General features: G+C 46.0%; 1 protein-coding gene across 9 annotated transcripts in view; it reads right to left on the reverse strand.

The window, feature by feature from the left end:
* Positions 1 to 3,210: 3,210 nt before the first annotated feature.
* The window catches only part of AGAP1 (ArfGAP with GTPase domain, ankyrin repeat and PH domain 1), a 288,123-nt gene continuing 274,370 nt past the window's right edge, over positions 3,211 to 16,963 (reverse strand). For all 9 annotated transcript variants that reach the window (XM_052675876.1, XM_052675877.1, XM_052675873.1 and 6 more), the window contains 2 exons: positions 10,951 to 11,206; positions 3,211 to 10,604 (listed from right to left, as the gene is read on the reverse strand). In XM_052675876.1, the coding sequence (XP_052531836.1) occupies positions 10,401 to 10,604; positions 10,951 to 11,206 (460 nt within the window). In that variant the 3' untranslated portion in view covers positions 3,211 to 10,400. The remainder of the gene's footprint in view (positions 10,605 to 10,950; positions 11,207 to 16,963) is intronic.

Consider the following 16,963-nt stretch of genomic DNA (forward strand, 5'->3'; position numbering starts at 1 on the left):
GTACAGAGGAAAGGCTGCACCAAAATCTGCTCTCACAGCGCCCAGAGGAGCTCACTCAGACGGGGCAGCTGACAGCCTCTGTGTCCCCATGGGGATGCAGCTACCCGTGCTCGTGCAAAGGAAGGCTCAGGTTGGATATTAGGAAGAATTTCTTCTCAGAAAGAGCCGTGATGCAGTGGCACAGCTGCCCAGGGAGCGGTGATGGGATCACCATCCATGGGGGTGTTCAGGAACCACGGGGACGTGGCACTGAGGGATGTGGGCAGTGGACCTGCTCCTCCGATCCCTTTGGCTCTCCTCATCCTCTCTTTGGCCAACACAAGGAGCTTCTCTGGCTTAAAAACAAACAGATCCGGAAATGGAGGAGCGCAGATTGGTCAGGGCAGTATGCAAATAAATACGTGCTAATTGCTGGCAGCAGCGTTGCATGTCAAGTGCAGTTATTGCGGCCACATTTATTGGCCAATTAAGGGCTTTACTGGACATTAGGCGAGATAAATTACTGCCTGGTGGGTTTTCCAGTCCTATTGCTGATACAAAGTGGTTTGTGGTTTTCCTATGGCACGTCTGGAGGTTTCCCCAGCAGTAATTGCATTTCCCTCGGACGCCATGCAATCCCTTGCTGGTAAATCGTGCAAGCTGTGCACTGCAAAGCCACCTTCTGGGGGAAATTCTTCACTCAGAGGGTGGTGAGGCCCCAGCACTGCTGCCCAGAGAGCTGTGGGTTACCCTGGAGGTGCCCAAGGCCATGGATAGGGCCCCGGGCAGCCTGAGCTGGTGGGGGGCAACATCTGGAGGAAAGTACCTCATGGTGAGGATCTCTGATTGATTTGAGGCTCCTCTACCTGATTTTATGCGACTACAAGGGCTGCTCTGGAAGTAATGGCTCCCGTTTTATGGTGTCAGCCCACAGTTCAGAGGTGGATGCTGGTCGTACAGCAGTAGAGGCTGAACCTTCCCACTGCAACCCATGATGTTTTGTTGCCGTGCGACTGATGGCAGCAGAGGCTGACAGAATGGCACCTGACATGGAAATGCACGGGAAGCGAAGGTGTGTCACTGAATTCCTCCATGCAGAAACAAATGGCACCTGCTGACCACCACTGCTTGATGGAGGCCAAACAGTGGATGTTGATGCGGTGAGGCAGTGGGTGGTGCGTGGCCAAATATGAGTAAGAAACAGCACAACAGACAAGGGGATGGTTTTAAATGAGAGCTAACAGCATGCAGTACCTCCGATGTAGGAGTCTTTGGGCTCCGGAACAGGTTTCTTGAGTGACTGCTCCCAGGATCCATCAAAGCAAAGCCTTTGTAGGCATGGGTGGAAACACACAGCAAGGCCTTATGGCAGTCTGGTCCCCACAGTAATTACTGCTTTGTTCTTTGAAAAAAAAAGAGAGAGAAAAAAAAAAGAAAAGAAAAAAGAAAAAAAAAGGGGGGGTCCCCCTGCTCCTATTAATGGAGGCAATAGTTTACCTTCAAAATCTCTTTCCGACCTCTGTTGCCTTCTAGTAGAATATTTCCTTTTCTTCTCAGGCATCTGTGAATGCCACCAGCTGAGAATGTTCCAGGGGTGCGTGGGGGTGGGTTTGGGGTAGGTGAGAAATGAAATGAAAGAGCTGTAATGCTGCTCAGCATCCCCCCTCCCTCCAGTGCCTGCATCTCCCGTGGGCATCTGGGTCCCAGGAGGTGGTTAGCAGGAACAGGCAGCCATGCCCATCACCAAATGAAACACTGCACCCTTTACAAGGGGAGGACTGGTGATGGCTGAGAGAAGTGGCTCCACAGCTTTACACACTGAGGAATCCAAAATTCCAAGTCCCTTCATTGAAAGGTAGAATGCAAAAAGCACCCACCTCCTGCTTGGGTGATGGTTTGACACATGATGGGGTTAAACATGGTGGAAAACCTTGCAAGAACAAAGCGGGACAGTTGCTGCATGACAGAACAGTGATGTAGACCCAAAATACACAGAAAAGGGAAAAAAACCCAACAAACCACAAGCCGTCCTGCTGTTTTTCATCCCACCACTGCTGGTGCGGCCTCCTAGGAGCACTGAGAATTAAAAAGCAGGAAAGAGGAAACCTCACCAAACCCCAATCAGATCCCCCATGTTGGTCATTGGATTAGGAAAAGGTCATAGAATCACAAAACCATTCACCTTGCCCAACCCCAACCATGCCCACATCCCTCAGTGCCACATCCTCACTGTTATCAAACACCTCCAGGAACGGTGATTCCACCACTCCATGGGCAGCTGTGCCACTGCAGCACTGCTCCTCCTGAGATATCCCCTAATATCCAACCTGGAATGTTCCCCATCTGCTCCTCTCCACGGTTTATTCCATAGCTGCCACATCCCCCTCTTTACATCTCATCTAGAAGGAATTTCCCCGCTCCTCCAACCTCATTCCTGAACATCCCCAACTTCTTCACGGCATCCTCACGGATCTTCAGCTCCTCCATTTTTCTTCATCCCCACTGCATGTGAAGCCACCTCTTTTGTCCCATTAATGGGCTGAAGAAGAAAAGACTGGATGTTACTCGCTATTCCCTCCGTCCCAGAGCATCTCTGGTCACAGCCTTCTTGCACAAGGGCTGTTATAGAGCACCCTTCGGGCCTGCTGAGATTCCCTGTATCTCTTCTCATGGTGCACGGGCAGAGATCTTTGCAAATGTAAATAAAAGTCAACCGGTTGCCCTTTGCTCGGCGCTCACGGAATCGTAATGGAGAGCCGTGATTTTCCTTCAAAGAAGTGATTAGACCATACCATACCATGACCTTAAAGATGCTTTATTATTCTTATTTTAAATGATCATTTCAACCAATTTAGCAGATACAGATGTAACCGTTACTGGCCTAATTCCTTGGATCTCCTCCAGAGACTCTTAAAGCCGAGGTGCAACGTTTACTGCTCTCCCCTCCTCGGGGAGAAGGGCTGTTTTTAATGAAAGCCCACGTATTTTTGCTGGGAGATCTGTCACTTAGTTCATAAGCGCTTTCAGAACTCTTAGATATACACCATTACAGTCCGGTGACTTATTGCTTTTTAATTTATCAATTTGCACCATTCCCAGCTCTTCTGACATCCCAGGTCTCGGATCATAGTTCATCTTTATTGCTGGCGAGGAGTGACAGTATCTCATCATTAATACTGGTGGAGCAGGGCTGGGGCAGGTGTCCCTCAATAACACTGCAAAGAACAGAGCTGTGACGAACAAGTTTTCTTGTCTTTATTAGAAAGAGACCATACAGTATAGCAGTCTCCCTCTGTGGTACTTTACAACTTGTTTGTTTTTAATTGCTTTTTTTGTTGTTGTTTAATTCGGAATACTGTACAGCTGACACGAAAAACCTCAATGCGAAGAGGGAGGAAAGGGAAACATAATACAAACCGGCATACGTAATCAAAACAAAATCATATGAAACAACAAGCAAAGTGAAATGTTTATCAATCGTTTTAATTACAGTACAAACAATATAAATAAAGCATCGAGTCATTGTAAAACAAACTTGCTGAATGAGGTAATATAAAAACAACAACAAAAGACGTATTTTTTAATAATTTCCACACTGTCTCGTCATCATTTATACATTACTATTTACAGAAACAGAAAAAAAAACAACCAACCCAACCCAAACAAACCTTGCTCTAAAGCCTGCCATGTGCTAGGTATCTCTGCCTCTACCCCAAACGCAGTTCTCAGGTGACCCTACTCACCTGGGTGCCCTTCCTCCCTGTCCTAACCAGAAACACAAGCATCACAAAGCAAAAAGAACGCAACGACACTGGGCTGAGCACCCCTAAACACCGAGTCCGGCCTTTGCATCAGTCGTGGGTGTAAGGGGAGAAATGGGGCACACGTCCTGGTGGTGATGGCTGACACCCAACCGTGACCTTTGTGCATCTGAGCCCAGTTCTGCCTCTCCCAATCAGCCCTGGATTTGGTAGCGCCCGTAAGGATGTGCTGAAACCCTGGCCCAAGCTGCCCACCAGTATGAGCTTAACTGAAAGCAAGAGTAGAGATGCTGTGAGCACACAGGCTTCCCTGCGCTGCTGGTACACATGAGGGCTTAGCACACATCAGCTGATGGTTATGGCTCCCTCAAAGCACCATGGCCACAGACACCTGGGTAAGGATGAAGAGGTGCCCTGCTCCTCACCAACCACGTCTCCTTCCCCTGTAATGCTGTGGATCAGGAAGGACCCAAAACACCATTGGATCTGCTGCAGGAGGGCAGTCGCTGAGCCCACGCTTAAATTCAGCTGCAAATTTGAGCAAACCTATAAAAAAGATAGGGCCTCTGGGAAGTAAGTCTTATATCCTTAGCCCCATCCACGTCTCCTCCCCGTGCCCACAGGCTGCTGGGCTGCAGTTCCCATCCCAGGCAAAGCGGCCAGTTCAGTCCCACTTTCAGAATTCGAGTTGTTGCCATCTGAATGAGCTCAATTTTTGCTCTGAGCCAGGTATCTTTGTAAACCCCGAGCTTTCCAGAGCCAGCTCCTGCATCTCCCTGCCCCGTGTGGCACCGTGCAGCCCTCCTGTACTCCTGGAAATGGCTGGCCTGAGCCAAATTGGGAAACGTGTCATTTATAAACACCAAACTGAAAACCTGGCTCCAGCTTCAGGCTGTGACTGATGTGTAAATGTGTGCGTGGACACTTAGAGGATGGCTGATAGAGGTACGTTGAGCACATATGTGTATACATACACACACACACAAATGCAAAGCACTTTTAGTTAATCTGGTTAGCGACATCCATGCAATACACTGCTTTACCTTAGGACTTCACTGCACTTGATGACCAACTCAGCTCCATCACTGAGCTTCTAGATGTGGGAACTAGCTGACAAACTGCACCCAGAGCCTTCCTCAGTACTGCCCGGGCTTGGGGCTTGCCTTCAGCACAGCATCACTCCCTCCATCTGGCAATCAGAGACCACGCTTCCAGCTTCCTACGAGGCACCGGGGCTGCTCTGAGATTCCCACTCAGTTGCCCTCACACTATTTAGCTACCCTAACAACAGACAGAGGGAGGTGGGAAGGACAGAAGGATGAGTTCTCAGAAGCAAAACACACTGATCAGTTCTGCAGAACGTGGCACACACAAAAGAGCGGATGGTGCATTCAACTGCCAGCAAGCAACACGGTCATCCCAAAGGCATGCCATTAGACCTTGATAAGCCCCCCACCCCCCTTCACGCTTTGTACATAACACACAGGTAAACATTACTAGCTCCAAAGCATCGCAAAATAGGCAACTCTTAGGACTGGAAGCAAAAAACGCCCCGAAGTTCATGGCCAAGAGAAAGCTGAAGCACTGCACGTCAGCAGGACCAACTGCTACTGCCTGAATACGCTGCAGGGATTGAGAGAGGTGAAAAGCATGAAGATAGAAAGATTTTTCCTCCATTTGCCCCCAAGAAAGGTCCCCCAAGCACTCAGGGAACAAGAGCAAACTGTGGGAGTTTATTCAGCCTGAAATGAAACACAGGGGCCAAGATCACCAAAAGCATTAGTGGTTTGGGGCTGAGGGTGGCACTGAAAAAAGTCATCTTGTTTTCAGAGATCATGCAACCCTTCCCTCAGAATGAGACCTACTGACAGCTCTGAGAATCTCAGCCAAAACTCTCCTACCCCCTGTTGAAAATGCAAGACATATTCAGCCAACTCAAAGGAACCGCTATGAGATGAAATCACCAAATATTCACTTTAAAAACTGGCCCATGATAAAAAAAGCAAACAAAAATTAGAACAGATTTACCTACCTACAGCTTTGGATTGTTTGCTCTATTCCGTACTTGTTCAAACAGGAGATGTCCTTCTAATAAAACCATTTAAACCACTGTTGGTTTTGGTAACTTACAAGTCAAAACTCTTTGCAGATCCTTTTAATCTGTGGCATTGAGTTTGCAATGCAGCAAACACAAGAATAGCCAAAGATGTCCTACAAGAAATCTTACCCACAAATGGGCTGAAATGGAAGATGTTCAACAGAGGATCCGAGACTAACAGACAGAGATCTCCCGTGTGCTAACAGCTGTAGGAAGGATAAAACAAAGCATCCTGATGATGAAATGTGAACGGGCAAGTCCTCACGCATCCAGACCAAGTGCCCCACGTTTGGTCCCCAGCACTCTCCTTCTTCCCCTTGGGTACCTCCAAGTACAACCAACACCCGTTCCCTGTTAAGGTGCAAACACGGCTCCCCGAGACATTTGTGAAGGGCCCTAAGGAACCCTCTGTGAAATCTGTGCTTGTCTCCACTATTACTACTTTACACTAGAAACTACAAATTACTTCATTTTTCCCGATCTCCATACAAATATAAAAGATGAAGCTATCTGAAAACCGTATCATCTAATTATACTACATTACAGTGCTGGAGATCATTGCTAAGAATGTATCTGCACTCACACCTCTATTCCCTTCTTTACATTACACAGCTTCTTCTTGCCAGGGGAAATCTCCAAGTGCAGCTAAAGCTCCGTGCACTAACACACATAATTTAAGGAAATGGGGAAAGACAGCAGAGTAAACAGTATTCATGTTTACACGGTTATTATACACTACACCCAAGTAGAAATGCTTACAAACCCTCTCCTCCTTTCAACTAGCTCTTTTGGTCTCCTCAGCTTGGGGTATACCAAGATTCTCCAGAAACAGCTTTTCTTCTGCTCCCTTTTAGCAATGAAACCAGAAATCTGGCAATGGGAACCCTTGGCCAAATCTCTGAACTGGCAAGACTATATTTGCCCAAGAAAATAGTAAGGAATAAGTAAAACCCTCTTGAACTCCTGGCAGGTGAAGGTTCAGTTGCCAGATTCAACGCATTTGGCTCACCTCTGCTCTTCAACAGCAATTAGCCCGATGGAAATAGAAGAAAAGTGCTGACGTTAACAGCAAACACTTCCATCTAGTGTTTTAGTCACGGTGGATAAAGTGCAGAGGAAGTGGGATTTAAAAGGATCTGGGATCACAAAAAGGGTTCAACGCTGAGAAACACGGCCACAATCTCCATTCCCTCAGACAACGCTAACGGATTTAGTCAGTGCATTTCTGCTGGGATCTCTTACTGACTGGATTTCAATTCGTTTTCAATTTGCTCCTCACGTGCTCGAAGGGGCGTAAGCAGCCCGACAAGTGGGTTCCGTAAAAGCCACAAGAGGGGGGGCTGAAGGCAAAACGAAGACCTGAAAATGGACAGGTTAGAAGACAGAACAACTGCTGCCGGTTCTCAAAGCCTGCCTGTCTCTGCACCTGGATGGCTTCAAGAACACCCTTTGCAAAGCACAAACGCATCCGCCTGGAAAGAGCACGGAGTCCCGAAACCTCACGGCACGAAGCCAAGGACAGCGGGACTCGGCTGATGGAGTTTTTCCCTGGGGAAGCCAAGCACGGCCCATGAGAGCACTGCTTTGACATCATCACTGCCAATGCTGATACGTCCAAGGAAAACCTATGTTTAAGTTAAAAGCAACTGTGTCACGGATTAGTTAAAGTATGAGGTTATTAGTTGGCTAGGCTTGATACATCATTTTTCCTATAATACAGCGGAAGTTCCTTTCCTAAAAAAATCCTGTTTTCCAAGGTTCACCTGCAGAATTCTTCTAATGAAAGGAGCGTACAATTCTTCTACCTGAAGCCTGCACGACAGCCTGGCTGCTGTCCTTGCTTCTCACATCTCACACTCAGAAAGGTGGCCTAAAGAGAGCACTTCACCTATGTACAGAAAATATTTTCAATCAGGACAAAAAATAAGCTCTGAAATGGAAGAAGCATTGAGAACTTAACCGCGGCAAAATTTGCCTACAACGTATTTGAAACATTGGACTTGATTTTCCAAGAGAAACACGCTGGCTGTTCCCAGGGGAACAGCAGGCAGCCTGCACGTCTGGGAACATGTGCTGCACTTCCCCAGTTTACACCATGCCCCCTGGAACGGGTGGAAAGCTTGTGAGCACCAAGACATGGGGGCTTGCAGCATCCCACTCAGCTGAACCTTCAATGGGCCGTCCTGTCACTGAGGGACCACCCATCACTATCAGAGCTGCATGGGAACGATTGGAGAAACAGCAATTATCCCTCAAAAGTTAAAAAAAAATAAAAAGTAAAAAAATCCTAGCGTGCACAGAATCAGATGTAGCATTAATCTGATGCAGCCAGTCTAAGCTGGATGGAGAAAGACCCCCTCTATGGTCAGAGGTCAGTACAGTATCAAAGTACGGAACGACAACAGCACAGAACAGGGAAAGCCAGTCAGTATTCTCAAGTTTTATGATTTGATACCCAACCTGTAATTTTCTCTCTCTTCCTTAAGATACTCAGAATAATTTTTCTCCTTCTCATTTTGCATCGACCTATATTTTGTTTAGCAATTGCTATCGTCCTCCCATTCGTATGTCAAGCGAAATACAGAGCCCCAAGGAAAAACAACACTGAAGGCTTGGGAAATACATAAGGAGCAGGTAGATTTCCAAATTACTATGCTGTGTGTACCTCACTGACTTCACATAATTGCTCCTTTGCCATCTAATTCAGTTGAGTTTTCAACTTTCTCCGTGATACACCCTTCCCCCATCTCCACATTGCCATATGCCACTTAAAAACTACTTTTCGGTCTGCCAAAAAATCATACAGCCTGCTTCCCTGTGCCAGAAACCTGGTTTTGAAGCAAATGGCACAAGCCAGGATCTGTCTGGTAATACAAACAATAATAATAATAATAAAACAATAAAAATCAAGTCAAGTAGTAAAACCTGGAACTCAAATGAACTGCCCAGGCTCCTTTCAACAAGCCCTTTTTCTCCCAGGTTCAGAGGTAGGGCAGCCATGCCCTGCCCGCCTCGGTGAAGGCTATCAATCCTGAAACTAACCCAATCTGATCTGCACGCATCCAGACTATGGCTTTTCGTCTTGGCCTGTGAAAGCGTCGTGACTTCTGAAGTAAAATATATTTACAGTGCTGAGAAACAGCCTCTTTTCCTTTCTAAACGGTCTCATATATATATATACATACTTTTTTCATGCCAAGCGTGCCATAATCTCATTCTGATATGTTCCTCAAAGGCTTGCAATGGAAACAGAGTTCACTGCTGGGGATATTTTCAACATACAGTGATCCGGAATCCACAGATCCTAACTAGTTGCACATTATTTAGTTCACATCCATTACAGTTTATAAATTAACAGAGGTGTCATTTTCTGTACAAAAAAAAAATCAATGCATATTTATGATTTTTTTATTCAAATAGATTTTACATACATATAATCTAAAGACACAATACAAAATCTGTATAAGTTAGGCAATGCATCACAGGAGTGACCAAAAACTCAACACGTTTACCTTGGCAAAATGACAGAACGTATTTCTGCTGGCTGGAAAAATATTAGCCTTTAATGCATTTATTAATTTTACTAAACGTACTTGAAATGCTTTTCCTTAGCAGTATTCATTATTCCTTTTTGTGTTTCATAGTTACTCTTATTTATTTTTTCCATTTTGTTTTTACACCAAGGAGACTGCAGTCAAATAACACTCAGCAACTCATTTCCTCTCTTTGGACTGAAAAATTAAACAGATACTAAATTATGACAGTGAATTTAGAAAGGAGGGCTCCAAGGGCTCGAAAGAACATGTCTGAGATAATATGATGCTTCTAAGAATATTGCAATCACATCCAAGCAATCACCGAAGCGTGCCATGTAACTACCTCCTCAGCTAATATGCTTTTTTCTCCGTGATGACTAATCATGTTCTATTAAACAGCGGTAATGCTGGAAGAACTCAACTATACAAGTGTAATGAAGCCAGTATTCTCCCTGGACAGATTAGCTACAACTGATTTGACACATACCATCATAGGAGCTTCAAACCTGACAAACTCTGTGCTTGCTTCTGATTTATGCCGTCAAGCTCTTCAGAGAAGAGAATGAAATCCAGCCGTTCCGTTTGGTAGAGGTGAAATGTACTGATGTGCTTAACTGTCAGTTATGGAAAGTTACCATTTCTTCTTTCTTCTCCTCTCGCTCCCGCTCTCACCTCCCTCCACCCCTGCCTTCTGCACTTGTAGAGCCTGTGCCCAGGGACAACTGTCCCCATGGTCCCGTGCCACGCGCCGTGTCCTACAGAACCCACGTGCTCTCGCACGCTTCTGCTGTCCCGTTTCCATCGTTCGAGAGCTGTCACTGAAACAACTGCTTTCTCTGCAGCCCCTTTCGCTCCTTCTCATCCCCTCGTGCTATCCAGATGTGCTGGTTCTGGATGGGACAGGGATGCACCGAAGGGTAAAGGGAAAAGGGAAGTTATTGGACTCACAGAGCAGAGCCGTGATGGGAATGGAGGAATATGAGGCCGCGGATGTAATTCAGGTCAGCGAATACACGAGTGAGCTCCTCAGATGATGGTGGGCATCCTTCCACTGCTGTTGTTCCGGTTGTTGTTCTTCCTGGACAGATTCGGAGTGGCCATGAGGACGAAGCGCTCGTCGGGGCAGCCGTACTGGAGGAGAACGTCAATGCACTCCTGGCTCGAAGCCTGCCTGGCGTAGGCCAACGCGGTGTTCCCATGGGCATCGCGTGCCATCACGTCAACGCCGTACTGGAGAAAGAAGAGACGCCACCTGAAGCTCTGATGCAGACAGAGAGTTACAGCAGAGGGAGCGAGCTCAGGCCAGGAAGGCTGGAACTGAGCTGAGGTTGGTGAAAGGGAGGGGAGAGAGAGGGAAGTGAGCAGAACGTTGGTGACTTACACACAGAAAGGTTTCTACGGGGAGGGTCTTACAGCTGGAACAAAATTTGTCACCGAGGTATTTCAAATGGCATTTCCAATAGGTGCTAAGGAAATCTCTCCTTCCTCATTCTGTTGTTTACTTTCTACCAATGGCAACAGACGAAAGGGGGGTAAGCTACCATCCTTACAGAGCGTGCAATGAGCAAGCACTCACCCAGATCAGGAGCTGCACCAACACCACGTTTCCCTTCCTGCAGGCCAGGTGCAGGGCCGTGCGCCCATCGCCGTCTCCGCAGGTCTCATTCACCTCCTCCCGCGTGCCGTGGGCGAGGAGCAGGATGACCGTGCGCAGATCTTCCTCGGCTGTAGCCCTCAGGAGGTGTTGGCCAAGAGAAAGTTCCAGGCACTGCAGCGGGGCAAGGAAGAGCTTCTGCTCGTATTTTGCACGTATCCAGCGCTCTTTTTCCTCCCTAGAGAAGCCAAAGGGAATACGTCACTCCGGCCTGGCTTTGCTGCCTACCAGCATGCTAGCAAATAGCCATCAACAAAAAGAAAGCAAGAAAATAAATCAGGCAGATGGTGTCCACGTTGGAGTTAAGGTGTGCAGCAAAACACAGTACAGAAAATGTACAAAATGTCCGTGTTTGAAACCTGAAGTGACCAGCACGGCACTGACAACTCCCAGCCACCCCTCCTGCACCTGGGCTTGCATTTCACACAGCAGAACAACCCCTGCAAGGCACAGCCTTGCTTGCAGAGGTGCTCCCTCTATCAAAAACTGAGTCATGTTTCCCATGCAAAAGACATATGGAGGATTCTTCTGTTTGTTTTTCCACAATGCAAACTATCAGAACAGTACTTTGAAGCCGCCATTTCCTCCTGAAACGTCAAATAACTATCAAAAGCTTTCTGGATGCTATTATGTTACAGGATAAGGAGGACTACAAACAACCGTTTCAAAAATTAACATACAATTATATGATCTAAGAGATCTAGCCCTAGACAAAGCCCCATTTGAAGGTACCTGTCCAGCCTCTGAAAACCATATACATCATCTAGCAAGGCAACTTGTTACTGGTGACATATTTTTTCCTCCGGAGCACAAAAGGAAAAGCTCTGTTTACGCCTTTCAGCACTGTTTACACTACTCCCAGTAATCTAGTGTCAGGTTAGCCCTAATCTGTTTTTAAATACTTATGTAAACAGATCCTTCCAACAGCAAATCTGGATTAGTTTTGCATCATTTCCTGGTACATGCGGAGCGACCTTACTGTGACCTCTCTGGATGCTCTCATGCAGAGCTTCCCAAAGCATGCTCTTCTCTGCACCAATGACAATCCACCCTACAGACAGGTACAGGTTTTTTCAGAGAAAAAGTGCAAACAGATAATTAACACAAAAAGCACTGCGCTTAAATTAAACCTTTGAATGACTCCTGCAAGCTAAAAGGCACACACACAAAAGAAAACATTTAGGGGACCGCAAATTAACCTTTGATGGCAGGATCTGATAAACAGGATCAGTTCAGATACTCAAGATGGAGAGGAGAAAGAAAATGACTTCTGTTACCACTGTGATCCTTAACTCCTCTGTTAGCTGTGCTGTTTTAAGGTAAAAATACAGTGGCAGCGCTTCGAGGAGGTTGAAGTGACACACTTACAGTTACTCACAATAAAATGTGCACTCCTGCAGCATCACAGCACCTCTAGGACCAGAACCCAGACAGCGTTTAATAAAGCTCTTGTCAGTTTTTTAAGTACGTATTGAGGTTTTGAGAGTGTAACCAATACACCCACTCCACATTTAAACACGCCAGACTGAAAAATGAAGCGACTGAGTCAGCCCTGTTTCACACCAGTGGCACATGTCCGGGCTGAGGGGATTTATTTCTCATATGCCCACAGACCCAAAAGGCAGAATATACTTCATTTTCTGCCTGCATCGTAACTACCACAATCTTTTTAGTGCTGTTGAGTCTGCAAACAAATCCCCTCCCCATCTTCACAGACCACCTCTGAGCAACTTTAGCCTCCAGCTGCCATATGACCACGGCTGGAAGAGAAGACCCTCCTGTTTAAACTCAAGCTATGTGACACCAGTCTCCCACCTCTAATCACTATCCATCACAAACTATTCATCATAAAGTACTCTGTGGAAACAGAGACTTCAGGTGGAGCTTTTAGAGTTTTAGGCTGTTGTTTTACAAATTTGTTGCAGCACACCTGCCCTGTGCTTCATGGGAGCAGTGCAAAGGCAAGCCAGACCAAGTGGTGGGGAGAGCATCCCCCAGATTCCAGTGCTGTGATGGGAACACAGTGAACACTGCCAACAAAAACAGAGATGTTTTAAAAGTCTCAGACATTTGGGGGCAGCATGTCACTGACATTGTCTATGGAATGAGATTTAGATTCTATTCAACTGTTCAAACTGGGTACAAGGAAAGATAAGTTGTTGGGTTTTTCTCACAGACAATTACACTAAATGACAGGAGGAGGTATCTGAAGGTAGGAGGAGGAGCATGCTTGCCCATACCTTGTGGGCTGATACAACAGAAATTCAGAAGGACCAGCTCTGAAACATATTCTAGAAAGCCATCACCCACAGACCTCCTCTCTCCATTTCTGGCACAAACCATTTCATTTCAAATGACTAGGGGACTTTCTTGGACAACAGCTTCAGCTCCACCGCATGCATCCATCTTAGAACCTGACAACACAACATAAATGCACTCTGATGCCACAATCTCACTCCTGGGGTCCACAGCCCGCCTTGGTTGAGGTTTCATATCCCCATAGGAAGGCCAGTCCAAGAGCAGAGTTGTCAGCAGTAGATCACTTGGCCTCATTCCAGTCCCCTGGAGGACCACCGTTCACATCCCCTGTTAGCTAATGAGCTAAAAAATGAATTATTGGAGCGGTCAGCAATAAGAAGGAAGAGGAGGCACAGTGTTTCGCTTCAGCCAGCACTGACATACCTTTAAATAAATCAACTGAATAAGAGTACAAGGAAATGAGAGGAAGAGCAACTAATCAGCAGATACTGAACCAATCTCCAAAAATAAAGGGAATGTATGATTAAACACCTCCTAGTAAATATTTCTCTCATTTTCCTCCTTTTCTTGTAATTCTGGTAACTTTCACTCTAAACGACACCCTCAAATATACAGTCTCAGTTCTAGCTGTCTTCACGTGACATCCGTAAGCCAGAACAAAACTACTCCACTTACTTACTGAGCTACTAAAATTCAGCAGAATCCCTTTTTCAAGATCAGAGTAAAGTCAGTGTATTGGAGAAGCACCATCATCAGGTGCTCGGATGGCACCTATGACACCGAATGCTAGAGAATGTGTGAGCTGCCAGTTTTTTAATGCAAATGCACAGGTGAATTAGAGGAACTCCAGAGTAACAGATGACAAATTTATAGAAAGAAGAATGAAAGTCAGATTGGGCTTTGTTTGAGCTTTCTCTTTCTGAAGCTGTCCATTCAAACTCAGACTTCTGAGAAAAGCTTACAAACTTTCTGGCTATACAAGGGCCAAATACAAGAGGGTAAGACTGCAAAACATCCTGCAGGAAAGGAATACAATTCACTAAGCCCTGGCCTAAAACCATCACTGAGCTCTGCCAAGTCTCCATCACTGGTACGAATAATGAAAGCCCTGATAGAGCAGTGATACTGTACATAGGTAAGAGTTATTAGAAACAGATGAAAATTTCACTTCTCAGTTTATTTTCATCTCATTAGGTGCTTGCTTCTCAAGATAATGTCCAATTATTTAAATTACTCTGCCAGCCACATCACATCATTATTATCTTGAAACATAAATACTGGGCACTGTGAGGGGGAGGGTAGCATGAGAGAATATAAAAGGCAGATTTGCTCAGAGCACAGTTTCCTTTCAGACTACTCTTCACTCTTTGCTTGTGAGCTTGCACCAGAGATGCTCATTTAGGAGCTTGGCCCTGTGCAGCTCAGTCCAGAGCGGTGCCTGGCTCACCCATCTTGATGAGAAGTGTTAAATATTTTCTTCTCTCTTACTAAAAAGAACTATGCTGCAATAGAGGAAGCCTCTAAATGCTCTCTCTACTGCCATTCACCCAAACGTCTGTGCCGTGTGGGTGCCATGCTCGTGTGCTGCCATTTCTGGATGCTTACTGAAGTGCAACGTTTAACGCGGCAATAACCTGGCCGGCTCAGCAGGAGAACTGCCAGATTTTCTCTGCTGTTGGACAGCTGACAAAGTTAATGTGTCTGTTCCAACAGAATGAAGTAAATCTAACTCCCATAGCTCCCAAACTCTGGGAGCGTCCCAGAGTATGTCATTAACTTTGTGGTCCAGCATGCAAGAAGCATACATCACCTAATGACCGGTGCAGCCCTGCTGTCAGGGCTGGGTGGCTGGTTGTGGCAGGGCTTGCCATTTAAGGAAAACCCTTTGCAATGATCCCACAGATGTCTGATAAACAGCATCACTTTGGTAAGAGTTGGCGATGCAGCGTTGTGATGGGTAAAAGGGAAGCGAAACATTTGTGGGGGAAAGAACTGAAAAGTTTGGGAAGGTTCATGATGCTTTTAATTGCAACTTGCAAAGGGAAGAGGGGAGATGAAGAGAAAGCAGGAAGAAAGGGCTAGCAGCAAGGAATTTCCAAAGTGTCTTCCTGTCCCAAGCAAAGCAGGAACTGGGAGGAGAGGCATGGAAGAGGAGTTGGGAACAATATGCTGAGAAAACACAGGGGCTTCCTCTCTCTGCAGGAGAAGACCCCACTCTATTGCAAAGGGAGTGCTTAGCAGTTGACTGCTTCCTAGCATGCATGCCTTCTCTCCCAGGCTGCGTTGCTAAGGGGGAAGGCGCATGGGCCCACGAGGGATATGTAGGGCCCTGGAAAACAAGAGGGCTCCAGACAGCAAACAAAGACCGATGGCTATTTATTCCTTAATTACGGAAAGCTTTCAAGAAGCAGGCCACTGTAAATCCCACGTACCGAGAGAAGGAGGCAAAGAACCAAGATTTATGTGCACCGGGGCAAAGAGGAAATAAATATCTCCCTGGCTCCTGATCAATATTATGAGTGTTTTGCCAACCAAAAGGGTGTTTTATGAGCTGTAAGGACAGAAAGGGATCATTAATAATTAAATAAAGTCAACCTATTAAGCTTATTACTTCTTTACAAGTTAAACAACCCCAACGGATGTGAGTGGCCCTATGGCACAGCCGCAGCACAGCCACCATGACTGCCCTACAGCTCCAGCCTGGGGTCCTCAGGTCTGGCAAGGCAGGCAGCTCGGCTGGGAAACGGTTTGCTCTCATCTTTGTCACTAAAGTTATCCGCCGAGGATGAACAATTGAATGCCACAAAAGCATTCTGAGCTCAAGTTTCTTCTAACTTTGGGCCTGCTCAAGTGAACTCCAAAACAGATGCTGTTTTTGCACATCTCGGTCAGCTTTTCAGTGATGTCACAGAGCAAGCAGCATTTCCCCTTCAGGTGTTAAGACACTGCAGGATTTACTACTGTAAAACATTAATGACCAGCTTAAGTTTACCAAATTAAGGCTTTCTAGATAATTATCCTGCAACTGTAGGCTCTGACTCTAAATATCACAAATTATGGCAAACTTTTGTTCTCATCGCACAGCACTCAATATAATAATTTTTAAGGTACATTTGATAAAAGTATCAACTCTGAGATTGCTCCATGTTAAGCTAAGGAAAAGCTATGTGACATACAGCTGTGGGGAACACTGCAGATGCTAAGAAAAGGTTTGTAGAGAATGCAGATAGTGCGGGGCCAACTGTAAGATCTGCAGGATGGTTGAGTCTTTCCTTGATACAAATCCAAGCCTTTTTGTTCTGTGCAACGGTGTGAAATGAAAACAGCCCCCTGAGATTGAAGTAAAAATTTTAAGGAATCCAGAAATTTTCTTCTCTGCCAAATCCAAAAGCCAATCAGAAAAGCACTGCAAACAGCAGACGAGGATGGGTTCCTGTTAAGATGTGCAAGGAGAGACCTTATGAGCATCCCAAATAAAACAGCAATGGATGAGCACCACCTTTCACCAGCTGTTTACTGACCACTGGGAAAGTGCTGCGTTCACAGCCTCGTTACTTCTACCTATACACTGATGAAGAGGCACGTGAATATCCTTGCAAAAGTTAAATCAAAATCTCTCACTGTGCTGACTGCCAAACAGAAGGTGAGCTTTCACTGTGTGCTTCTTTTGCATGAA

This window comes from Tympanuchus pallidicinctus, unplaced genomic scaffold (genome assembly GCF_026119805.1).
Source record: "Tympanuchus pallidicinctus isolate F22 unplaced genomic scaffold, pur_lepc_1.0 scaffold15, whole genome shotgun sequence".
In the NCBI taxonomy this organism is placed as follows: Eukaryota; Metazoa; Chordata; class Aves; order Galliformes; family Phasianidae; genus Tympanuchus; species Tympanuchus pallidicinctus.